This window comes from Stegodyphus dumicola, chromosome 5 (assembly GCF_044657685.1).
Source record: "Stegodyphus dumicola isolate Sdum_Otavi_A_Nest chromosome 5, ASM4465768v1".
Taxonomy (NCBI): Eukaryota; Metazoa; Arthropoda; class Arachnida; order Araneae; family Eresidae; genus Stegodyphus; species Stegodyphus dumicola.
Window position 1 is genome coordinate 106,318,124 of NC_140772.1, and position 27,948 is coordinate 106,346,071.

A 27,948-nucleotide genomic window follows, 5' to 3' on the forward strand; every position below is an offset into this window, starting at 1 on the left:
GGAAAGAGAATCCCGACTGGTTTTCCGATATCGATCTCGACCGGTGTCCAGACTAGACCACTTTCATGTACTTAGCTTATTATCGTATACTATATTATTTAAATTATTTCTGTACAGTATCAAAAGGAAAGTTATTGATTATAAAAAGTGCCTGAAATGATCATTTTAATCTAGATTTTACATATGATCTAGACATTTACATATGATCAAAAGAAATGGTGTTAAGAAGCATCAGCATTACTAGTAAATACTGCAATCCATGATTATTGCACTTTTAATTGATTACTATTTAAAAAACAAAAATATTTTTTTTATTAATTGGGAATTTTAGTTCTGTTACCTTCCTTCTACTATTTATACTTTTAAACACTACTAGTTCCTGTTTTTTCTTAAATAGTGTTGTCATGTATGTTGTTTGTTAGGTTATTATTTTATTTTAGATATGAATATGGGAAGTTATTAGATTTAGGTATATTTTTGATCACATTTATACTGTACTTTATACTGTCTTTTATTTGCATATCTTGGAGATATAGAAGTTAATGGTTATATTTTTTACTGTGAAACCCGAATAAATTTATACTTGAGTTCAGGTAAAATACTGATTATGTTACCTTAAGAACCGCTTCCTAATTTACCATGACAGGGGCAATTTTCAATGTCTCTGAAATTTAACAGAAATAAATGTGATAATGCTGTTATCAGAAACACTCTTTTTTTTACCCACATATATATCTTTACTTTTATTTATGTCTAATTGAGTGTTAGTTACTTAATTAATTATTAATGTTATATATTTATAATAACCACTTTCATAAGTACTCTCACTTAAGAAAACAAAAAATGATGAAATCTTAAGTAATTGTAACTTAGAATTTTAGTTATCTAAAAAATATAGTTTAAAGTACTGAAAATAATTAAGGCTATTATTAATTATGCATATTTAGTCTAAAGAGAAATTTAAAAACTGTAGTTTAAAGTACTGAAAATAATTAAAGCTATTATTAATTATGCATATTTAGTCTAAAGAGAAAAAATTGTATTATCTTCTGGTTTTCAGGAAATGATAAACTATTTAAACTTTAGATAAATACAAAGAATACAAAATAAAAAAAAGAAGAGAAATATATTAATTATTAAGCTTATTTTTCTGCATAAATCAATATGTAACACAAGGACGTAATAACGACATTTTCACAACTGTTGCAAAAAGGTGGAATTTTGGGAACATTTAGGCGTCGTTAAGATGCCGTGATACGATGCTTTCACAACCAAAATATCACCTGCGAAAGACGCAATAACGACGTCTATGCGACAAAAACCTCATCTGCAAAGACGTAATAGAAAAAGGTAGGCAGTCTAATTAGGCCTAGAGGAGTACACAAGTAAAATTTTGTGAAGATAGCACTTATAATTTAATTCTGTGGGTGTACCCAAAGTGGCACACTGATTGAATAGAGCTTCAAAAAGAGTGCTGAAACGAGCATTGCTATCAATGAACTGACCGATGAGATGCGGAGAAACAAAGAATACAGACTCTCAGTTGTCTTAGATTATCGGTGAGCCCGGTCTGGGCACACCTGTGGTTCGCCGTTTGGTTTTAGGCAAGATTTCACGGTAAGAATTTAAAAATAATACAGAATAAGGAGATTAGCATACAGCCAAAAAAATAACACAGAAATTTCTTTTCAAACAATTCCTTTTATACTCTAAAAACAATCTGGAAGATTTCTTTGAAATATCTTAAAAAACTAAGCATGGCTAAAATATATGGACTGGTTTATGTTGAGCTGCCATCTACTATAAATAAATACACTGTGCCGCAAGCCACTTTGCGCAGCCACTTCCATTTTTTTTTATTTCACTTTTTCGTCTTAGAATCATTGATTTTTTTTTTTTTTTCTTTTTTTTTTAAGTATTCTTATCTTATCTTGCTCTTTGAAGTGAGCTTTGCATTAGATTGCAGTGTCCTCTGGTGCAGACTTATTAAGTTAGGAATATGTAAACAAATCCATGTTCGGGAGTTTCCCTTGTGATAAAAATTGAGATGCGGTGGTAAAAGTAAGTACGTAGTATGAAAGGTTGTTAATAATTATTGTTATTCTGGACGTTGCATATTCTTAAATGTTTTCTCCAGTCATTTCTGTAGGAAATCATATTTGATGAATCAATATATGGAATCGAATTTCGTGTGAATGTAATGTTTCATACTAGTTAAGTTGCAGAATCAGTTTTTGCTTTAATATAACTATGTATTTAATTTATTTATTTGCTTATTGTGTATAGATCACCGTAAAAGCTGCATTGACCATGGAATTGGTAAAAGAAAAAAGCAAAAGTAGTAAACATCGAAAGGTAATGATTATTTTACATTTACTGTACTGTGGTTTCTTGTTGTTACATAAGATATTTACTATGGAAATTTCTTGAAGAAATCAAATATGATACAAGAATTTTCACAATATTCGCTTCCATTAAATATTTGTAACTGAAGAATGTATAATGGAAGAAAAGCGGTTTTTCATGAATTTTTGCAAAAAAATTGACAGCGTTTCAAGAAACATCTTTTCTTGAGTTTTCCAGAACAGTGTCAGAAGAAAACCAACAATATCACAACTTGACTTTTTGGGGGGGGGGAATGATGAGAAATGTGACAGTTCATCAGATAAAGGGAAGTATGTAAAGAAGAACAGATTATCATCAAAAAAAAAAAAAAAAAAAAAAGAAAACATGAAATAAATTAAAAAAAGTGGTTTATCATATCATAATCAAGGAATTTTGGATGTCTTTCACATAGAAAGAGCATTAAATAAGTTTTTTGATGAAGTATAAAAACATCTTTATTAGAAATAAAAGCATTTTGGTTAAAGTTTAGGGTAAAGTGCAGAATCGCCCACTCATTTGTTTGGCACTTTTTAGAAGAGTAAGAAGAATTGGATTTTTGTCAATTTTCTTTGACTTTTTAAGTGAAAATAGGTCGATGTGTACATGGATAAAGTCAGGGGAATGCGGAATGCCATTTTTGTGCAATTCTGGGATTAAGTGAAAATAGGTTTATGTGTACATGGATACCGAGTATCTGCAATTCTTAAAAACGCGCCAAGCGGTGGGCGATTCTGAACTTTTCCCAAACTTTATTGGTTAATTGCACAATGAATAAATTTAAATCATAGGATTTCTGATCAACATAAAATAAATAGGACGTAAAATAATTTTCTTGATTAAATATGGAAGCATCTGGCTAAATAATAAAGCAGTAATCACGTAAACTTTGGCAATTAAGTTTGCCAGGTACTTATCTAGTGAGGAAAGCTACATTAGTACTTAGTGTGTGAGGAGAGCTACGTTAGTAGAAATTGTTGAGTCTTCAGAATGCACTAAATTCTGGCAAACCAGCATAAGATTTAATTTCTAAAATTAAAAGTGCCAGATTTCCATGAAAGGCCTTCAAGGAAGATGGAAAAATAAATAAAATATATAAGTTAAAATCCCTCTTATTTAGAGCTGTGGAGGGCTCCAAGTAGAATTATAATTTATCTCAAAAATTAAGAAGGGCTCTGTTGAGCTTTAGCAGAATTCAAGTTCTGACCCTTGCACATAAGGATTCTTCACTTTCAAAAAGCTGTGTCCATTTTCATATACAATCTTTTTCATATTTTAATGTATTATTATTCAGTTCCAAAGAATTTTCTGTGGACCAATGTGATACTTTTTTTGTGTTAAACTCAATTTAAATAGCTCACTTGTAGCAATTTCTGTGCAGTGCAAGAAACCAAAGTAAAGTGTTTTTGGAGAAATATTATTTTGCTGCAAAACAAGTAAAGAAAAGAGTCCACTCTTAAAGCAGTTGCTACTAAATCACATCAGAATAATTATTAAAAAAAAAAAAAAAAAGTTCCTAAATGTAATGTTATGTATGTTATTTTGTAAATAGGTTTATTGAAGTGAATTTGGGGATTAATACCTAATTAAAGTGTAAAATATGTAAGTAATAATATGCATGCATGTGATAATTTCTTTTTGGCCATTAAATGTCATATTTTTTTTTTTTTTTTTTTTGTAAAAAATTGCCACACAGGACCAAGGTGGTTGTGCTGATATGTAACTACAATTCACTAATTTTGATGACTAACCGTCATGGTCCTTTTAATTAGGAAGCATCATGAAGCATATTTTTTAATTGTAAAATACGTAAATCAAACATTTAACGTACTACTCATGTACCTAATATTTCTTAGCATAGCTCCTAATTTCTTTATTAAAAAAAAATTAAAACATGTTCCTAATAAAAAATAACTTCCTGAAATAAAATTTTAAATTCATCTCATATAATAAACCTTATGATCTCAAATTAAATAAATAAATAAATATTTTTTTCCGTTCTACTCTTGACATTTGAAATAAATACAGTGCCAAATAAACTTAAAAAGTTTCCAATAAGTATTAGAAGAGTTTTTTTTTAAAACTTACATTGCATTTAAGTTCTAATTAAATACCATGAAAAATCTATAAATTTTATTTTTCATACTCAGCAAATCATGTAACTTCAACATTGTTACTTAGCTGCCAACTTTCCCGTTTTTCATAATATCTTCCAGTGTCAGATCATCGAATCTACTAGGTTCTAATTTTTAGTCTTTATAAAAAAATCTACAAGTTTTTAATTTTAAGTTTTTTTCAAGAAAAATTACTAGGGTAATTTTTTTGAGCAATTGTTTAATTTTATCGAATTATTCAGCCTGATTTTTCGTATTAAATCTTATTTGATATGAATTCTCTTAATCTACTAATTTACAGAACTTTTATGAAGATTCAGCAGACATTTTGTATTTAATTCTTTTTACGTCAATAAATGGTGTTATTAAATTTATTCACACAGTATATTAACTATTAATCTTATCTTCATTGTACAGGGTGGTGCAGAGCAGTTTGTTTATTTTGAAATTCAATAAAAGAAAAAATATGCATATATATGTAAGATATAACAAAATATGATGCCTGCTTTAAAAATACGACCTCAAAATTGACTATTCTAAATTTGGTGCTCTCCCCCTTAAATTATCTGTTCTCCCAAATTCGAGATAATTTTATGTTATATAATGCTACTTGAAAAGAGTAACTAAAACTAATATTAACCAATTATAGCTTATCTCTACAATTGCATCTACTTTGGTAAAAAAGGTAATTGCCCGCAAATCCTTCTTCTTTGCTCTGTATTTCTGCTTCTTTTCGCTGCTGCCAGCCATACATACTTTTCTAATTTCGTCTATTGTTTGAGATGTAAGCTGTACAAAATCAGGTAGGTGCATAGTTAGTGCACCCACATTGATAATGGGCATTATCCAGAAATAAAATTATTTGTGGAATTTGGGCCATGTCTGCAAGTTTTTTGGTTTATGCATCCATCGTTCTAACTACACAGCAAAATTTTCGTTATGATGCAGTCCTATCCAATGCCTATCCGTTGCAACTCTCACCAAGCTATTTCAATAATAACACAGTTTTATTACATGTATATATTTAATTCTTTGAACAGTATCGAGTACAACATGTAAATTTTATGTTCACCCTGTTTTGAAGATAACATCAGACAGATGGCATCCATTATTGTCAACACACTGTGTTAATCAAACTCAGAAATTTCATTCAACTCTTTCCAGCACATTGATGGGTATGTTGGCAAATGCTGCATTTGTTTATTTAAATTTGGCGCCGTGGAGCGATGGTTGCTTCGAAAAAGGTGGGAGTAGGCACAGTCAAGAAACCGGGCCATAACATTTTAGCCTGTTTGGTTCATTTAGCATTATGGAGTGGTTGAAGAAGGAGCAGGTGTTTGCTGTCGAGACATACTTATACGCTCACATCGTCACATACATACGCTCAATCATCGTCATGCATCATTCTGTGCCCATCTCAGTATTGCGCCCCGTGGTCATGTTCTTGGTCGGCAATCAATTGTTTTGTGGGTAAACAACTTCAGGGAAACTGGTGATGTGAAGAAGGGGAAACCTTGGCTTCCATGACCAGCAAGGTCATCACAAAACATGTGATGACCTTGGTAAATCCTTTCAAGAAACCTTAGACATGGTAAGGCTTTCTGTTTTGCGATCTCCTAAGTGCTCTGCTCAGAAACATGCTGCTGCTGCTGTTGGGTTGTCTGCTCGATCTGTGAGGCAAATTCTTCATAAAGACCTGAAATTTCATCCCTACAAATTGGTTGTACCGGAGAAACTTAATTCACCTGATTTTATTGCTAGAGAAAATTAGGTACTACTCTTATATATGCCCTCAGGTCACCAAATGTGGCGATATGTGTTCTGCGCTGGTTTTTGGCACGATGTTGTTTGTAATACAACCTTTTTGATAATGAAAATTGATTTTGTTGGGATGGTTTTGGTGGGTGTTTGGAAATGGCTTATGTTGCAATGAAAGAGGTGGTTGTAAAATTTCAGTCACCTCATTTAGCATTGTGTGCAAAGTAAATTTAATGTTAAAAGGTACGCTGTTGGAGTTGTTAATGAGTCTTGTTCACGGGTGTGTTTATGCGGATTGAAGTGTATTTTTGGAATTTATGTGGGAGTCGGGACTTCTGAAGCAGAGTTTGATGTGTCTGAAATGCGGAGCTGATATGAGAATTCGAACAAAGAGCGGTGTTTCTGATGCACTCGTGTGGGCTTGCTGGCAAATGGTTGCAGTTTGGAAGTTGTTTTGCTGGTGTTTCAAACTGATATTGCTGCTGTTTGATGAAGATTCACAATAAGAACAACAATAAAATAAAATACACACAATGGTAAGTGCATTTTATTTTATTGTTATTCTTATTTTATAGAATGTTATGCTCTTTTTTTTTTTTTTTTTCTACGAATTTCTGTCGTTATTGTTTTTACCAAAATTCAATGCGATGAATGTGGGAGATGTATGGTTCCAGCAGAATGGTGCCAAGGTACATACAGCTCATGTGTAAATGACTGTTTTGCAGCAACACTTCCCAGGATGTCTCATCTCTTTAAGAGGAGATATGCACTGGCTAGCCTGATTTAGCCCCCTGTGATTATTTTCTATGGGGCTATCTAAAATCACTTTTTTACAACAATTGACCTAAGACACTGGCTCACTTGAAATGCAGCATTTGTCAAGCTATAGTTGACATACCTGTTGATATGCTGGAAAGAGTTGAATGGAACTTCCGAGTTTGATTAATGCAGTTTGTTGACAATAATCGACGCCATTTGCCTTAAAACAGTGTTAAAATAAACTTTACATGCTGTACTTAAAGCTGTTAAAAGAATTAAATGTATATATTAATTACTTTTTCTTTTATTGAATTTCGGAAATAACAAACTGCTCTGTCCCACCCTGTATTAAAAAGTACCTGATAAATAAAAACTCTCCCTGTTTAAGATTTTCTCAGTATAAAAAGTATTAGAAAATTGCAGAATAAAATTAGCCAAAGAACACAAAATTTAGAATATATAATTAAATATTAATATATTTTACATGAGAATCATATAATTCAATAAAGTGAATTTATGCATCAGGAAGTGGATTTAAGTGAATATGGAATTTTTTTTGTATAGTGTTAAACTGCTGGAACCTCCTTTCTTTTCATGTTTCAAGGTTGGTATGTGGTTGTAAAATAGGATCACAGAAAAGATTTCCACACTTCTTACATACATTTTTTTATGTCATCTGGTTTATTGTTTCTTAGTACATAAACTCATAATAATTTCTCAGTTTGATTAGTGCCGTTATTAGGCTAAATAGGGTTATGCATAGTTTTCTTTAATCATTAATAAACAATTAAAATTTTTGATAGTTTTACTTTTAATTTTTCAATTTTAATGGATCTGTGTAGAAATTTTTTGGGAACTTCCTTATTATAGTTTCCCACAAGATTGAATCCCGAATCAACCGAGATATCTTGCCCTGTGTTCTTATACCTTGTAACACGTTATGCCTTGCTCAATTGATTAGAGATTAAATTCGGGACCTGCTATAATAAGAAATGACTGAAATTTTATTACTTCTGCTATCAAAACATTAATTGCCCGATTTGATTAATAGAGTATGACACTTTTTTTTTTCTTTTTCTAATTCAGGGTTTGTACGGTCCTTAAGAGTCCTTAAAAGTCCTTAAGTTTTTTTTAATCGATTTTTGGTCCTTAAAAGTCCTTAATTTCGACCAAAATTGTCAGAAGGTCCTTAATTTTGATCATCTGAAATTTCTGTCACACAGGACCAAGGTGGTTGTGCTAATATGTAATTACCATTACGACTGCCATTTTGAGTGTGAATTAACATTTTGGAGTAATATTTTCGGCGATTTGCTGACAAATATGGTTATCTTTTGAATGGGTTCATAGGTTATAATTTGTTCCTATTTCTAATATAAATGGTGGGATACTTGAGTTTCTGAGCAAGAAGTGAAACATAAGCATTTCAAAATTATTTCATTTTTTTCTAATGAAGAGCTCTTAAACAACTTTTCACTATTTGGGATGTGAATTCTTTAATTAAACCATTCTAAATTTGGTGACTTATCAACATTTTGGTGATTTTAAGATCTGTTTCTGTAGAAAATTTTTAATTCCAAGATCTAGGAATTTTTCGACAATTTTTTTTTAGAACATTGTAACATTGATAAATTTCATTTAAATAATGGTAATATTTTTAAATTATATTTATGAGATAAGATTAAAATAAAGCATTTTTATTATTTGCTGTTATATTATAAAGTTCCATTTCAGCGATTTACTGTATGTGGAAAATAAGCAAGGTGTAATACTATAAAGCACCATTTATGAAACAGTTCTTAGCAAATACAAACTAGCTATGTAATTAATTAAAAATGTATTTTTAATATTTTTATGGTAAAAGTTTTTCCCATGTAATTGTCTCAGACTGAAAATATTACATAAATTTTTCTTCCAGTGCTTAAATTGCACCCTAGCCTTCTCCTGTACTACTTAGTTTTGGGGATAAATCATAATTCTACCCAGAGCCCTAAATAAGAAAGCTGTGACACTTCTTTTTTGTACCTGAACAAAATTTCAGTAGATATTTGATATCGAAAATTTTATTTTTAGTAATAAAATTATATTAAAAATCGTTTATTAAATTTTAATTTATCTCATCATATTTTAAATTTTTATTTAAACTGTTTAATTTCTTTAAGCATTAATTATTGAATTATTTTAATAATTAATATTTAATTAGAGTTTAAGCCCTCTTTTTTCTCTATAAAATTAATTTTACACTTTTTTCCTCCGATTTTTTTTCAAAATATTTCTAGCTTAATGCTGTTACAGAATTGATAGGGGTAATTTTTTTTTAGGATTTTAGACATCGCAGCTTGAAAAGTTTAGAAAGATATGAAGGCAAGATTTATAGACCCACGATTCTTGAAGATTCCCGAAAAATGTGACAAAATGAAAAATGTCTCCATAGTATTAACACATAATTTCTTACTTTTTGGAGAATGTCTGGAAGAACAATGAAAACATTATAGTTGAATGTTTTACTTCTGATACTAGAATCGTTTTCTTAAAATCTTCCCTTTATTTTCTCTATTTTTCACTAGACACAAACATGGAAAATATCAAAAATGCTTCTAATCTTATCATATGGACACGCATTACAGAAAGGAATTCTTTTACTAATAAAGATATTGAAAACTGACAATTTAAAAGATTCATCTAATATGTCTTAATGCATCATACACAGGGCATTTTCCCATCTGATGCAGTCTCTTAAATTCTGCTGCCTGGTGCCTTCTAAATTCTGCTTCCAATGCCTGTTCTAAATTCTAAAAGTTTTGCCATTTCTAGACTTTATTACTCAGTGTGTCACTAAATTCTAAAAATCATGCCACATCAGCTCTCTAACCGAAGCGTACCATATATATTTCATATTTCTTCCGAATGTTCATATTACTAAAGAAATAAAATTAGCAGCTTTTTCTATACAGTCTATGTATTTAGTTTATTTAGAATATCAGAAATCTTTAATTAAATCCAGAAATTCTAAAATGAAAAGGAAACGTGGAAGAAAGAAACTGAATACATAAAGAAAAACAAAATTATTCTTCAAATATATGTACAGTTATTATTATGTAAATTACTCAATTGTTTACAATTTCAGCCCTTGCTCTAATTTCCCATTTCTATTTTCTCACCAAAATGCAAATCACTTAGACAGTTTTTAAACTGAGTTTTTTGGACAAGAGTGTGTTTCTGATCTCCACTTGCTCCCTGCATTAGTCTTGCCAGCTCTAATAATTTGTAATTATTCGTCTTGGCATTACCGTTGCCGACATTTGAGTTTGTTATGATGATAGAGTTATTGAGCCAGCTTAAAATGAAATTAAAGTGTCTTTGACCACTAATCCATATTTTTAGTTTGAATTTGACTCTTCTTGTTTCATTACATCACTACGAGCTGTAATTGATTTTGTTAGCAGAAGCCTTTATAGTTCTTTTTAAATTAGAATCTTATTTAAACCTTTGTCGGACATTGTAGTTACTTTCAGACATAGTGATAATTTGCTTCATATCTGCTGACTATTTAACTTTTACCAAATCAAATAAATCCACATAGGTACATTGTGGACAGGTTAGGAGATAAAACACGCAGAAACTAGTGAGAACATTCTTTTGTGCATTGGGACAAATTTCTAATTGTTAGAAAAGGTGCTTAAAGAGAAGGAAATCGATATAAGTTAACCAAAATGTCTGGGAAGGCTTCAAATTAAAAAGATGCATAAATAATTTGTTGAGTATTGTTGCTACAAAACATAAATGTTTTGTAGCTTTTAATGTGTAATTATCTGAATATCGTTTAAGAATCAGTGTCATAAATTACATGTATTTTAAAATGTGAAATTTTATTAGATTGGGATTTTAATAGGGCCTTTTTTAACAAATATTGTTAAAAAATAAAATTTAATAGTGACCATGTAAATCCATAATGACTAAGGTTATCTTATACCTAATTTAATTACTTATAACAAAATACTTGCCCTTAAAAATTATCTCTGCATCTTAACCGTAGTCACAAGATAAAACACAAAAATGTAAAAATTCTTGTAAAACTTATTCTTTGCATCTAGTGAGACTTAAAATAATGCAAAACAACTTATCACCCGTGGTGCTGTAGCGGCTTATTAAAACCTTAATGTATATTAACTGAGTTACAACTCCTGGAACTCTACACGAAGCTACAACACTAATGGCGTCGGCTCAGGCAAACATTGTTATTCGCACGTAGGTTCCTGCGCTCTCGTCGCTACCTTGGAATAACTATGTTCCGATTTTCGATTTTATGATGCTTCGAAGGTAGGTGAAGATCAAAAAAGTAGTGCATATGATAAGTTCGATGAGGCAATGATGGGCATATCCAGTAGGAAAGTCTATGGCGAATAAATTGGAGAGTCAACAGATAACAGTGTGCTACGGCTGTAGCCGATCAACCAAATCAGGAGGAGTGAAGTGCAAGTAAGGAGATAGCAGTACAGTGCGAAGCATGAAAAGAAATGCCAGTGATTACATAAGAGTCTGAGAGTCTATGTGTGACATAAGTAAATAGCTAAATCTGACTAACGGCGTCAGACAGAGCCCAGCTAACTTTCAGAACTTACCCCAATCGTGCCTACATCAGGCCTTTCAGGTTTGTTCTGATCAGCAGGTCTCTCTCTAGGTAAGTAGCAGCAGTGACAACAGCCAGTCTTTTGTTGTGAATCATGCTGAGTATGATTTTACTTCTCATTTTAACCTATGCCGCTTGACATAAATACTGCTTACTATTTACTAAAGCTCTAGACTGAGCAAGTATGTGGCAAAAAGGGATATAAAATTAAAATCAACATAAAACTAACTGTTAGTAAAACGTAAATAAAATTTCCCCTATCTCCTTTCAAATATCTTCAGCTCTTATAGTTGTAAAATATATAATACTCCTTGATAAATTTCATATATTTTATTCTCAGACTCTCAGATAATAGTTATGCTAATTAAGTCATGTTTAATAATAATGCATCCTACTTACAGATCTATTTTATTTTTAGAGTGGTATTACAAAAGTGAAGTTCAGGCATAGATAATATTTTTAATTGAATTTATTCAGTTCCCATTCACTCATAGGTCCTTAATTTTTTTCGTTAATGGTCCTTAAAAGTACTTAATTTCCATGTGCAGATATGTGTACGAACCCTGCTAATTTCTTCTTTACAAGCAGCTGCTTAATAAGATAGTTCACTATTTTTTTATTGTAGCTTAACTGTTAATAATCAAGTAATTTGTGATTTTTAGCTGTTTTTTTTTTCTGTATATATTGAAAACCCTTATATGCTTTGCTATAATTTATAATTGAATAATTTCAATTCACTTCTTACTAAAAGCATGGTTTGATTTTAATCGTCTTGGATATTTCTTGTGCTTCGTATTCAAAATATATGAGTTTAGTAAATAATAATGTTTATCCATAATACTTAAGTAAAGCTTCATTAATGTCTAATCTGTCAAGAATAGTTAAATAAATGAGACATACTTATAATTTTATATTATGAATTCTTTAAATATTTTAATTTGTAAGAGGATCTGAAAGTATTTATTCTTTTTTAAATTTCAGAAAACTTCATTGAAGTCATCCAATTCTTCGGTAAAGTCTGAAGTAAGTTGTTTAAGTATTCGGAATTTAATTTTTACCTGAGAATTTTTCTCGTATATTAAGGTATAAAAAATTTTTTAATGAAGAATTTCCTTTGAAACATGCTGTTCTCACAATAGGTAACTGTGAATATACGTTGCATTAAATTAAGTCCTTTGTATCTGGAGATAGCAACTGAATAATGCATTCTCGGAAGTTATCTTGATACTTTTCTATTATTGGGACTGGACTCATTGGCAAATGTTTTGCTAAACTTGCCAAGACGTTGTTATAAAATCACTATGGTACTTCCTTAGTATAGTGCCCCCCCCCCCAAATTTAATCACTGATCAATCCAGATGTAACCTGTAGCAAGGTATAAGAACATGTGGTGAGATGGGCTCCCTGCCATTTTGCTGGTAAACCTGAAAATTTGGGATTTGCATAATAATGAAACATCTTTGATAAAATATTTGCAAGAATGAGGAATTATTTATTGTGAAACGTGTATGATAAACCACAGAATGAAGCTCTACTTCAGTATCAAGGAACCACAAATGAAGCTGTACTTCAGTATCAAGACTATTTCAGATAAACCACAAAATGAAGCTCTACTTCAATACCAACCTTCTGTACTTCAATTCTCAGGAAACACAGAAGTGGAGATGTAAAGATACAACATGCTGAGAAAAAAATTATTAATTAGATTTCGAAAATTGGTTTGAAGCATTAAGAGTGTTTTTTTTTTCCTAACAGTAGTTATCTTCATTTCAGTTATCTTCATTTCAGCTTCATTGTTTAGAATTAATTTTCATAGAATTTTGTCATTATCATCTGGAAATGAATCATTGCATTGTTGTTGATTAGTTATATGAAGGAAGTTTTTGTCCATGCACAAACATCTAAACCAGTTGTCACCAACCTTTAGAACTTCATGGAACACTAAATGTATAATTTCGTGTTTGGCAGACCACTAATATGAATTAAGAAAAAGAAAAGGTAAATGTGTTTATATACCGTATTTTGCCATTGTATAAGATACACCCTTTTTTTATACACATTTTTGAAGGATAAAACTATATTACTGATCATTATAATGAATTATAATGAAAACTTCGATATGAAGGATATATTCATTGAGAGATGATGATATAATCAAAATGTCACCTATATATATACAAAAACAGAAATTTAATAAAAATTTAATCCAGTAATCTTTGCATAGTTTGTGCAGCATTACATAAACCAAATGTCATGTAGTTAAATAATCGAAAATGAGTAACTATTGCCATTTTGGATATGTTCTCTTTTCTTTATTCGTTGGTACCTGGTGATATGCTTTCTTGAAGTCTACTGCTGGGGGGGATATTGCTCAAATTGGATATAAAATCATGTAGATTTCTAATAGGATAACTATCTGGAATATCGATTAAATTTAGTACTATAGTCCCCGCAAGGTTGCTAACACCCATCACCAACACCTGCAAGGTAGTACAGTCAAAAGTCGTTAATTCGGACACCCATAATCCGGACCTCAAAGCTAAAAACTTTCTGCGCGTAAGACCTTCACGACTGCGCATATGCGTGTGCGCAAATGCAGAATACGTTTTCGCGTGTGCGTTTAATATAACGGATGGTATAAGCTAAAATTATCTAATTATCTATTTCAGTTAATGTTGATGATTGCATTGTTCCTTAATCTTCGAATTGGATGCGGCTTATTATTTTTTGCAGACTATAAGAGCAATTTTATAAAAGTAAACTTGAACTTTTGATTATGTCAAATAGAATTTCCGATGCTGGAGCTCCCAAAGGATCTACAAAACGAAAGTATGTTTCGATGTCCATCAAACAGAAAGTGGAATTCCTGCAAAAAATGGATAAAAATATGAAGAAGGTGACAGAGAGGTTAGTGAAAATGAAAAAATTTCGATTGACAAGTTAGTCGGTATTCTCGGCACAGCAATTACGGGACTTGAACAGCGGAACTTTGTAACAGAACAAGAAATTATGTATGTTTATAGAATTAAAGAGAAAGTATTATCACATAAAACGAAGTAACTTAAACAACTTACATTGAAAGAAATGTTTAATAAAGTAAACAAATAAATATTAAGCTTTTTTTTTTTTGTAAATTTTGATACCCTTTTAGATCATAATTGTTCTTTATTTCATAAATTACGGTTTCATATTTTTAATTTTAGAATTTCTGCATGCCATCTTACGAGATTTAAACTGATGATCTATAATCCGGAATCGCTGAAGTCCCAACGAGTCCAGATTAACGACTTTTGACTGTATTACTGTAGTCCCCGCGAGGTCGCCAACACCCATCGGTTTTTTTTTTTTACTATGTGCTGAGGACTACTCCAGCAGCTTTTAGGATGACTACAAATGCCTTATTGCACTAATTAAGTGAATTCTCCTTTTGTGACAACCAATTTGTCAGTTGCTAGGCACCTAGGCTTATTTGCTATGAAGAATTTTTAGTATTAATTTTTAGTAGCGTGATACCAAGAGTATTCTTATTTAAAGGTTGTTTTAAAACATCTTAAAAAAGAGAATCTTATTTTTTAAGTAAATGATGAAATATATGTAAATGTTGTAAAACTGTAATTTTAGGTACAATATCTCGGGAGACCTTACCATCTGACTCAATGTTAGTCATGCTGTCAATTAATTTTTTGGATTTCAAATTAACAAACAATGCCATAACTACTTTAAAAGTCTGTGCCCACAATTGGTTGCAAAACATTAGCAATGGCAAAAGTTCATGGAAACATTTGGCATAGACCTATGTCTAAATTGGCTAAATGTTTTCCATATACATCAATTTTGGTACCATTTTCTGCAACTAAATTGAGCAGTGATGTTGGTTTAAATATCGTTCTTGTGGAGCACAGACAGCAAACAGTACCTGCCAAACAGACAATTCAGCCCCTATAACAACGAAATCTGTATTCTTAACCCGCCGCGTACGGCACGATTTTGGACACATTCTAGTTCTGAAATATGTATTATGCAGAAATTTTAATAGTTGTTTCTTAATTTTAAAAAACATACTTAGGCATGCTATTTTCATGCAACCCATATTTCGAGATTGATTTCGTGTTCCGTGGAAATCCGGATGTGGAGCCGTACGCGGAGGATTAAAGATTTTTTACATACCAGGAGGCAACAGTTATTTTGGACAATGGCATTCGTCACCACACAGTTGTTTTGGACAATGGCGTTCGTCACACACCTAGTTTTCTAATTTAAAAGGGGAAGGTTTATTGCATTTAACAGCATTTTCACGAAACCTGGCATAGAACCAGCACATGGATGTGTTTTCGGTTTGTTTATTCGTGGGCAAGGATCGTGATCTAGAATTAGTGTGACCACGAGAGTGAGATCGAACACGAGAATACAACATAAAAAGTTTATCTACTTTTTTATTTAAATCAGATATTTGTTTCTGTAAATTATCTAAAGCATCATTTGTATCAATAGAATTAGTTAATTTCCATTTGTTGTTCATTGCTTGAAGCTAAGCATGACTTGTGCTGTCAGAGATTTTGTCAGCCATAGCTGCCGATATCAGAAGTTCGATATCAGAAGAGGCTAATATGGTTTGCATCTGGGCATTGAAGCCACAAAGATTTTAGTAATTCAGTTCCTACAGGAAGTCCCACCAGTTCTTGCATCTGTTGGAGTGAAAAAAATGGGCATTTGTCACCTAAATCAGTGTCTCTCAAAAAAAAGTTTTTAAAAAATTTTTTTCCTTCAGAGTCAGAAAAACTTCAATTAATCTTTTTATTTTTTAATGTGTCATAAGCATCAATAACTGGAGAAAGATCAATTATTTCACTTAGTGGACTTATGTCGGTCTCAATGTGGCCTGCCACAATATGATATTTTGTGACATCAGCAGTTATCCCACTGTTAAAGAATTGGCTTTCAATCTGGCCAACCAAATGCTTGGATTATCTTTCCGAAACAGAGTTACTTTAACTGAGATTTTGTTGATTTCAGGTGCTTGCTTTGAAACAATAGTATTGTTGTTAACAGACATTTTAAAATGATTAAAAACGTGTTATTCTCAAGGCTGTAATCACCAGTTTGGTATCTAGGTAACTAATAAACAGTAATTTATAAATAAAAAATTCTTTAATAAAATCAAAATATATACATAATATTAGAATGACATCAATTTCTGCGTTGAATGGAGCAAAACGTTTTGAAAAGGGGGAACATTCTCTCTTTTTGTTGCAGTTCCAAAGAGCATTCTTATTGCTCATAGGCTAGGAGGAGAAATCGAGGAATGATATCAGAATTGAAGAAATGTGGGGGGAAATGTAAAACCCCACAACTGCAGTCTCCCAAACCCAGTTTACAGCATATAACTCGTGACATTTTCCCATTCCTTTTAGGAATTTTATTTCTCATAATCTTTATTAGTTCGACTTCATATTATTATATTTTCACCCAAAAAGGCAACTTCTGGTGCCTGAAAGTGTGTTTTTCTTTTGATTTCACATTTAGAAGAGGAAAAAAAAAATTGGTTAACCATTGTGACTGTAAGTGTGGAAGTAGAGTTGTCTTAAAATGTCTTGATACAGTTCTCTGTTGAGCATCAAATACTGCTGCACACAAATGCATCTGGTGTACATCAGCCATTCAGCACAAAGGGTACTTTTCTAATATGCACCTGCCATGCAGTTTGGTAGGTTTTTTAATTATAAACAAATTCTCAGATCAGTTTATAGGTTTCCAGGTGCAAAAGGGAAGAGTGCGGCACAAAATAACATTGAGACAGTCTGTGTATTTCTGGAACTATTAAGTGATGCGAGTTTCACATGCTTGTTAAAACTGCTTTCACATACTTGTTAACACTAGAACAGCGGGAAAATCTTACCTACTGGAACGGCGGTAAGGGTTATTTTCACCCTTCGATGAAAGTACTGAAATAACAAAAGTAAAACAATTTTAAATGCCATACATTGGCACAAATATGTACTTTATATGTATTTCGTAATTTATATTAAATATAAATTACGAAATACATATAAAGTACATATTTGTTACATGATAATTTATTGACTTTTTAAAATACTGTAAATGTATCGAGTGCATGGCGATCAATTGGATCATACTACAATTACTCAAATAACTCATTAATTTAATATAAGAATTGATTTCATATAAATGATTTCACAAATTAAAACTAATGCTAACTAAAATAAAACACAATTTATGTAATATTTTTTATGTACTTACTCGGAGGATGATTCACTCTCTAAATCCAGAAATGAGAAATGTTCCCTGATGTTTCAGTTATATTATTATATGTGTAGCTGAATGGAATATGTAAAGTATTTTGTTTCAATTCTATTTAATGTTTAAAATATTAGAGATTACACATATGTTTTAAGAATTAATGCAGTTGATACAAAAATAATTTTAAAAAAATTTCCAGTGCGTTTTCCACACACAACTTTGGAACAAGATGCACAATATTCTTGAGATTTGTTTCCATTGCATCTCTGTACTTGACACTTTTTTCTCTTTATATCCATTTTTTTTCATGTGTTTTTTCTGAAGATTCAGGAAGGATCTTTGGGAGTTTTGAAGCCATATGTACCATTCTTAACTCCTCTCCTAATTTCTGTAGAAAATATCTCCTGTTAATGGTGTTTCTTGTTACACTTTTATAATTTATCCAGGCATTCAAAGCTGCATGATCCAATATATTTAAAGAGATATGTACAGGCCATCGTCTAGAATCCAATTTAACTGAATATTTTTGGCGCATCTAATCACACCATACTTTGTTGTGTTGTAAAATGCTATTGAATCGGGCAACTTCTTAAGATTGTCTTCATTTTTTTCAGTAGAATGTAATGATCTCAGTAGAAAAACGCTTTTGTTTCTTTTGCCTTGATAGATGGTAAGTGTGATATTATCATGTTCCACTATTGTCGATGAATAAAGATTACTATGCATATTTTCCAAAGATATAGGAATTTCTCTTCTGTCTTTTTTCATTGTGCTGACCGTAGTTGTATTTTTTGATTTTAGCATTTCTGCTAACTTAATGCTAGTAAAATATTTATCCATGGTAATATTTCTCCCTTTGTTTAGATGTGGCTCCGTTAATTTTATGACAACATTTTCAGACAAATGAATTGAGGATTTGCTGTTTCATCTTTTCCTAGTTAAGGAAATCCATTCAAAAGGTATTTATTATCAATGTCGACAGATAACCAAAATTTTATTCCAAATTTGTCAGGTTTATTAGGCATATATTGTGTAAATCTACACGTACCTTTAGATGGGAATAATTGTTCATCAACTGTATTATTTTGTCCTGGCTGGTAGCACATTTTGCAGTTTTCAATAAATTTGTTCCATATGTCTGATGCAAGAGCAAATTTATCAGTCTGTAATCGAGTAGATCTTGTTGTCTTTTCATTGAACCTTAAAAATTGTTTTATTTCTTTGAATCTATTTCTTGATATAGTTTCTTTGCAAAATGGTATTCTCCATGCTTCGGACCACAAGGAATATAAATCTAAGCCCTTTGCTCCTATTACTCTTCGAACATACAGTATAGCGGCAAAAGCATCTAACTCATCCAGAGATAACTTCCAGTCTTTATTTCCAAGGTGCCGATGAGCTTCAGATTCTGTACATTTCTTTATATGCAGCAAGATATCATCATCAGTAAAAAGCTTGAAAGCATAGACACTTTATCCTCAGAAATACAACTCTTTGCAAAAGATGTCGGTCCTGCTGTTTCTTTTAGAACATTATAAGCAGGAACACGGCTACAGACTGAATTTTTGGAATTCATTCCATATAGTGTTATCAGGAGCTGCAAAAACAGTTTTTCAAATACTCTGATCCATTTTTGCCCATTTATTTCTGCTGAGTTCTTTGTTTGCTTCGCTGTCCTCGAATTCACTATTAGTTTGTGTCCGGAATTCATCTTCAGTTTCTACAGAAAAAATGATCAGTTTCATCTCTGTCAGACTCATTTTCAGCTCCTGCAACAATTTTTGAATATCTTCATCTGTAAGACCTCTTTTCCGCTTATTAGACATATTTTGTAAAAGTTGAAAAAAGAAAAAAGCAGGGAAATATCAGACTATCAGAAAACGATAAGGAATATATTTTAGCATATGATTCTCACATTGTAAAGGAAAGGTGATAATGAACTTGATGACAGAATTCATATGTACTGAAATACTGAATTTGGATTACCAAGAAAACAGCTATCCTAACTGTTATCACCAATGAGTAAGCTGAGCTAACAAACATGAAAATACATGTGTAAAATAAACTATTTTTGAAAAGAAATGTAAGCATGAAAAACCCTGCATCTACCTTCCTTGCAGTATTTTCTTCAAATGAATAGATAATTGCAAACAAAGGAATAACAACTTGCATTACAAAGCAGTGAGACTACCCAGGTTTTTATCCCTTTGGGAGATATTGTGAATGCAGTCGAAAAATCCTTATCAGTGAATGTTTTTCATGGGTTATTTGACAATGCCTCTTGCAGGAAGAGGGACAGAAGTAGAGGGGTCAAAATGACCCCCATCTGCCGTTCTAGGAATACATGCCAATATTTCAAAAACTAACAAACCTAGAATGCTGAGAATTTTTTTACAAATATTTGTTACCTATTTAGGAAAAGTAAAAAAAATTCCAAACAATTTCTTCCAATAAAACAAAAGTAATCAACGGTCAAAAGTGTTCTGGGGTCAAAATGACCCCTACCGCCATTCTAGCGTTAAGGATTTGGGATCTTCTGTTATAGTTATGTTTACATAAAAGTAAAGTACTCATAGCTTCATAAAACGTGTTTGGATGACTTTTCTTTAATATTCAAGAAGAAAATGTAATATACTATTGATGTATGCTATTTACACTGGTGTGCAAAACTTAAGCAACAATGTAAATTTTAATCAGACAGCCATAAAATTGCAGAAAAGGGGTTCTTTCAATCAATACAATGAATACGCAATTCAGTAGAAAGGTCATGCGCATGTAAATGTCAGGAACAAAATGTCACAGGCGATGTGAATGTACACAAAACACGTGCACTCAACTCGAGACTACAATAAAAGGAAGGACAGATACACAATTAAAGACATTCGATGCAAGTACAAATGAGTTCTTTCGTGAAATATGGCTAGAAGAAATCACCTGGATGACTTCGCACGTGGAAGAAGGATCGGAAAGCTGGAGGAGGAGCATAGTGTCAGCAGTGTAGCTCAAGAATTCGGAATCAACAAAAGTGTCATTTTGCGCACTTGGAAAGCCTTACAAACAATAGGTACAGTTTTTAGAAAGGTTGGTGGTAGCCACTGCAGGAAAGCAACTGCTGTGGATGCCCGATACATCGTCCTGAAGTCAAAAAGAGCCCGAAACCAGTCAGCAAGTGCCATAGTTCAACAAGTGTGTATGTTGGAAAATATGACCTATTGTAACCCTTTTTCTGCATCATCTTTCCTCCTTGAAATAATTCTAACTTTTACATAAGGTTTAGTTCTTATTTTAAAGGAATATAGTAATTACTTTTATTTCGTTTTTCACTGCCACTGATTGTATTAAGAACGGACTTTTCCAGCCTAATTAAGATGTAAAAACGAAACTTGATGTTACGTCATCTGGAAAGCTGAGTTGTGCCGTTAGCTGATTGATTGCCGTGAGATAACGTCATGTCTACTTCAGGTATAAGTATCTTGCGTCGCTCTGGTTTATCCTTCTGGTTCCTGTTTCATTGCTCCGTGGTGTGCCGTTCCAGCCCCCATTGGAAGACGATATTGCGATGCATGACAGCCAGTGACTATTGCCGTGATTCTGTTCCGAAAGATGACTTTTTCTGGATCCTGAAAAGTGGCAACGATGTGAGTGACAGCTGTAGGCAGCATCCTGTTTCAACGGTTCGGCGGCGATGTTTTGTCAAGCTGTGATTTCTCGTGTGTAACTACAGTGAGCGGCTCTTTGCCGGTTTAAATGCTCTCAAGGATTTAGTTTAATATTTCAGGTGCTTTCTTGACCACAAAGCATGGACTTATTGGTAGTGAAGCAAATTTCATAATAACCGTGTTCAGTGATATGTTTTTCGCGTATTGAATGCCAGTATTTAAAGATCAGGTAAAATATTTACTGTGTCTTTAATAGTGTAAGAATCTTTAAAGGAAAAACCCTTGGGGTTGATGGATGAACAACTAAGTGTAATTTTTTTGAAAATGACTATGTTATACTCTTTAAGTTTCTGATATTGATTAAATTTATTCATTGTGGTTTTATTTTTATATATTGTTGATAAATTGGTTAAGTTTAAAACTTTTGTCTTCAATGCCTGCACAGTATATAACCTTAGGGAGCTTCTATTGCTACTTCTGCTAAATGTTTTTTTACAACTTTAAACTTTGCATTTGCATCATTTTGGTTATGGGCCCAGCCCCTGAGTTATCTTTAGTGCAGACTTTTGAAATTTAAGATTAATTTAGGACTTAAGAGACTGGGCGGCGGTTTTTGTTGAAATTCAAATATGGCTACTGTTAATGTTATGCATAATATTGTTAAACTTGATGCATATAACTACTTTACATGGTCTAAAGACATGAAGTTTGTCTTAAATGAAAAAAATGCATGGCTTTTGGTGAAAGGTATTGAAAAATGTCCTGATTTAAATGATATTAAGGGTATTACAAAAGAAATTGTTGCCGACTATCAAAATAGAAGTCGTTTAGCATTATCATTGATTTATATGAATGTAAGCCCTGAATATAGGAACTTAATATGTGAAATAGATGATCCGGTAGTTGCATGGAATATGCTTGCCAAATTTTTTCAGCCAGATTATCGATCTAGACATATGTCCTTATTTTCAGAGTTGTTAAATTGTAAAATTAAGCTAAATGAAAGTATTAGTTTCTTTTCTTCTAGATTAAAACGGATAACTGAACAGTTGGCTGATATTAATCAAGCTGTAAGAGATGTATATATATGTTTTCAGTTTCTTAGGTTCCTTCCAGAAAAATATGATCAGGTAGTTCAGAACGTTTTGAGGTGGTCACATGAAAAGTTCATATTTAAAAATGTTGAACTGGAAATACTTGTAGAAGAAATAATACGTCTTAATTTAAGGGAGATAAATAGGGAAAATTCTAACAAGACTGTAGAAGTTCAAAGTACTCACTTTGAACCCAAATTTAAGCAGATTAAAGGGTTCAAGTGTTATAAATGTGGCGGTCCAGGTCATATTCAAAAGTACTGTAGAATGAAAGGTAATTTTTCCAGATCAACCTCACCTGCTTCTTCTGTTTCCTCAGCTGCATCTAGTAGTAATAAAACATCCCCTAAGTGTAAGAATAAACCCAAGTTGTGTAAAGGTAAAAATAATTCCCATGCTCAGTCCCTTTTCATAGCTTAAGCTAATGTTAACAACTTGGAGGAAAATGATGATAGTTGGATTTTTGATACTGCTGCATCTCATCATTTTTGTAAAAATTGTGAATTGTACGGTACTTTTTCTCCTGTGAAGAATGAGAATATGCTATTAGCTGTTGATGGGGCAACTTTTCCAATTCATGGGAAAGGTACTGTTAAAATGAAATTTGGGGATAGAATTATTTTGTTTAAAGATGTTTTATACTCACCTGAACTGAGACGAAATTTAATATCTGGTACTGAGGTGGATATCAATGGAGTGAGATTTTATGGTAAAAATGGGCAAATTAAAATTACTAATGATGAAAATGAAACTATTTTCAAGGCTAAGTTGATAGGAAGTAACTATCATGTATTCCCGAAAATAGTGAAAAAGGGGTTCAAATCTGTGAAATTTGAGGCATCCATAGTTTAGTATAACAATAGAGAATTATGGCATGGTCAGTTTGGTCATATAAATTATGGTGCTATTGTCAGGACTAGTAAGAGACATTCAGTTCGAGGTCTTCCTGTGTGTAGAACTCACCTAATTTGTTTTGTGAACATTGCCAAATCAATAAGCAAAGACGAATCTCCTATAGACCTTTAGAAGGTATTCAAGTGAAGAGACCACTTGAAAGGGTTTTTTCTGATGTATGGGGACCTATTAAGATTATAGGTAGGAATAGCGAACGTTATTTCGTTTCCTTTATCGACGAATATTCTCGTTATGTGATAGTGTACCCTATTGTAGAGAAAAGTCAGATGTTTGAAGTATTTGAAAGGCATATAGCACGTGCTAAAAGATCTCTGAACCTTAAGTTGAAATACTTTAGAACTGACAATGGACGAGAATATGACAATGAACAATTCAGGTCATATTGTAATAAAGATGGAGTAAAGCACGAATTTACAGATATACATAATCCGGAACAAAATGGAATTTGTGAGAGATTCAATCAGACAGCTCTCAACAATGTACGTGCAATTTTACGTGATAGTGGAATGAGTCCTGAATTTTGGTCAGATGCAGTGATGTATTTTGCATATTCATTTAATAGAATTTGTCATAAGGGCCAAGATAGAACCTCATTCGAATTGTATACTAAGCGGAAACCATCAGTGCGTCACCTTAAGGCATTTGGAACGAATGCCTACATGGGAATTCCAAAGGCTAAAAGAAATTCTAAGCTTGATCCAAAGGCAACGAAGGGCCAATTGATTGGATACAGTGTACGAACAAAAGGGTACAAGATTTGGTTGGAAAATGAGCAAAAGGTAGTAGAAACCCTAAATGCTACTTTTAAAGAGTGAATTCTAATGCAGAGAAGTTGCAGTGGAGCTGCACTGGGCACCCTTCCTGATTTGGAAACTGAAGAGAGGGTCGAGTTCCAATCTACTGATACTTCAGTTGGCTATTTTCCTGAAATAGTGCTTTTTCTGCATCATCTCGCCTCCTTGAAATAATTCTAACTTTTACATAAGGTTTAGTTCTTATTTTAAAGGGATATAGTAATTACTTCATTTTTCACTGCCACTGTTTGTATTAAGAACGGACTGTTCCAGCCTAATTAAGATGCAAAAACAAAACTTGATGTTACGTCATCTGGAAAGCTGAGTCTTGCCGATAGCTGAATGATTGCCGTGAGATGACGTCATGTCTACTTCAGGTATAAGTATCTTGCGTCGCTCTGGTTTATCCTTCTGGTTCCTGTTTCATTGCTCCGTGGTGTGCCGTTCCAGCCCCCATTGGAAGACGATATTGCGACTAGTGCCATGATTCTGTTCCGAAAGATGACTTTTTCTGGATCCTGAAAAGCGGCAATGATGTGAGCAACAGCTGTGGGCAGCATCCTGTTTTTACGGTTCGGCGGCAATGTTTTTCCAAGCTGTGATTTCTCGTGTGTAACTACAGTGAGCGGCTCTCTGCTGGTTTAAGTGCTCTAAGATTTAGTTTAATTTTTCAGGTGCCTTCTTGACCACAAAGCATGGACTTGTTGGTAGTGAAGCGAATTTCATAATAACCGTGTTCAGTGATATGTTTTTTGCGTATTGAGTGCCAGTATTTAAAGATCAGGTAAAATATTTACTGTGTCTTTAATAGTGTAAGAATCTTTAAAGGAAAAACCCTTGGGGTTGATGGATGAACAACTAAGTGTAATTTTTTTGAAAATGACTATGTTATACTCTTTAAGTTTCTGATATTGATTAAATTTATTCATTGTGGTTTTATTTTTATATATTGTTAATAAATTGGTTAAGTTTAAAACTTTTGTCTTCAATGCCTGCACAGTATATAACCTTAGGGAGCTTCTATTGCTACTTCTGCTAAATGTTTTTTTACAACTTTAAACTTTGCATTTGCATCAGTGTACAGTAGCGGGGCGACAAGTGTCGCGGTTAACTGTGTCCAGACATCTCCGTATCCAGACGCAGAAGGTCCGCCGTTTAGAACGCTGCATCCGTTTGAAAGTTGGCCATCAGCGCCACTGTTTAGAGTGATGCAAGGAGCACAAACTTGGACATCTAATCAATGGAGTTTTGTCCTCTTTACGGATGAGAGTCGTTTTAGTGCTACAAGAGATTCTCAATGCCCGTTGATTTGGAGAGAGGTCGGGACACGGTTTCATCCCAGCAACATCATGGAAAGAGACCTTTACGGTGGTCCTGGAGTTCTCGTCTGGAGAAGCATTATGCTGCACGGGCGGACAGAGCTCCACGTTTCCGACAGAGGTTTTGTAACCGGAGATCGACGGTGCAACGACGGTGCGAAGCAACCATTGCAGTAACAGGAGGGCATATCCCATGCTAAGGAACATCTGCTTGTTGTTCTTCCTCTTGTGCAGATAATCATGTGTAACAATACTATGAGTTCAATAAAGCCTTTTTTTTGTTTGATTCCATACTGTATGCATTGTATTCATTTTTGTGCTGCTATTGTTTTGTCATTGTTTAAATACAAAATGCTGTCTCTCATTTCTGAATTTCATGTCTCTCAGAAGATTATTTGTGAAGTTATGGCCAAAAGAACACCTGTTGCTTAAGTTTTGCATACCAGTGTGTTATTGCAGTTTTTCTACTTCTCATGGTGGAAGGGCTGATGTACTAAAATATACATACCCAAAAAACAAAGACAAGATAAGTTATATTAAAAAAAATGAGAAAGTTATTGCTGGGAAATGCCTATTTTGTGCTTTTTTTTAAAAAATTGTTGCAGTTTTCTAATTTTTAAAATTTTTGGTGGAATTTTCTACTAAGTGCCCCTAAACATGCTACGGTTTGATTTAGAAAATTATTTCATGGTAACGAAGTTGCTTAAAGATGTTTATGTGCAAATAGAAATGAATGCAGTTAAAGAATTCAGTGAGAAAAATAAATCTTAAGTTAATGATTTTAATAAAATTAGATGGGGGCAATAATACCAGTGCAGAACTCTATCCAACTATTATTTTCTTTTTTTTTTTTTTTTTTTAATCCTCTGGTTTCAGAAACTAAAGATATTTATTTTGTTCCCTAAATTTGGAAGGAGATTCTGCAGTCTTTGATGTTATGTAAAAGTTGAGATTATATCTAATTTCTAAACAATAAATAAATAAGGACATTTAATAAATGTCACTAAACATTTATTATAAGAAGAATGCAGTTATTATGCTAAAAATGATTACAATACAATGATTGAATATAATTATTATGCTACAAAATCAGTCATGAAAATTATTTTTAGTCTATTAGTCTATTAGAGACTGCTAGAGAGGAAGATAATGAAAACAAGAATTTGTCAAGTGGCTTGAAAAAAATGACATTTTAATGCTTTCAAGAAATTGATAAAAAACTTTCAATTCATAGAATGACAATGTTATGCACAGAGTTCTAAGTGATGAAGGTACTATGCCAGAAATCAAAATGAAAATGTTATCTTTAATGATTCTTCCCATGGTGATGAAAACTGTTGAAGAAACTCAACACACAGAAAGTGAACTCCTTATTACAGGTACAGGTTGAAAAATGGACATCATCTGTACGTTCCCGAAGGTATATTAGGTATAGTCTGGCTTTACTAACAGTTGGCATTACCTCAATTTTGATGGAAAACCCTAGAAAGGGAGGAAAGGCAGTCCCATGGGTTTCCCAGCCTTCTTCTTCTACCACCAACCACTCAAACAGATACTATACACTTACAAACGTCCATGCCTTCTCCGAGATTAGAACCTGAGTCCATAGGTATGGTAGTCAGCATCACTAACCTCTCTAATCATCTGGCCAGCATTCCCAACTGTAAGGTCAGCACTTGTGCATTTTCGTAAATATATATTAGGTATTGCTGGAACGTGCGAACTCTTAAGCTTCCATCATAATTTTGAAGAACACCCTGGGTGGTAGTCCGAGAGTCTCTCACTCCTCTTTCTCTAACACCAACCTCTTGAGAGAAATTTCGGCTTGTGTATTTTGAGTGCCCCCCTTGCTGCACAAACTCATACCTGTACAAACATCCATGCCTTCTCTGGAATTTGAACTTGGGCCCGTTAGTGAAGCAGTCAAAGTCACTAACTAATATTTGCTGTGCGGATACTCACACAGTTGATGGCAAAGCAGTGGTGTGTATCATTAGTAAGTTTTTATTGACACAAAAGTGATGGAGTTTTTTCAATTTTTGGCTTAAAACATTGATAAAATTTTCCTGCAGTCAACAAAATAAAACTAAATTTATTTGCAAATTAATAGTATTTATGAATAGTGTAAATTTCCTTTCCATTATTTTTCAGATTAGAAAAAGAATGGGAACAAAATTTAATAATTGCATGTAAGAGTGATTAACATTTGTGTGATTTTTTTTTTTAAATTAGAGTTTCACTTTTGTAGATGTGACAGTGCTAATGA

The 27,948-nt window shown here is 32.6% G+C and overlaps 1 protein-coding gene across 2 annotated transcripts in view; it reads left to right on the forward strand.

Annotated features, from left to right (window-relative positions):
* Window positions 1-1,977: 1,977 nt before the first annotated feature.
* Epg5 (ectopic P-granules autophagy protein 5) overlaps window positions 1,978-27,948 on the forward strand; it is a 342,575-nt gene continuing 316,604 nt past the window's right edge. The window contains exons 1-3 of one of the 2 annotated variants that reach the window (XM_085816957.1): window positions 1,978-2,061; window positions 2,287-2,355; window positions 12,625-12,666. In XM_085816957.1, coding sequence (XP_085673083.1) covers window positions 2,311-2,355; window positions 12,625-12,666 — 87 coding nt within the window. In that variant the 5' untranslated portion in view covers window positions 1,978-2,061; window positions 2,287-2,310. Of the gene's footprint in view, window positions 2,062-2,084; window positions 2,198-2,286; window positions 2,356-12,624; window positions 12,667-27,948 lie in introns of those variants that run through there. The other variant, XM_085816958.1, reaches the window with a different exon arrangement.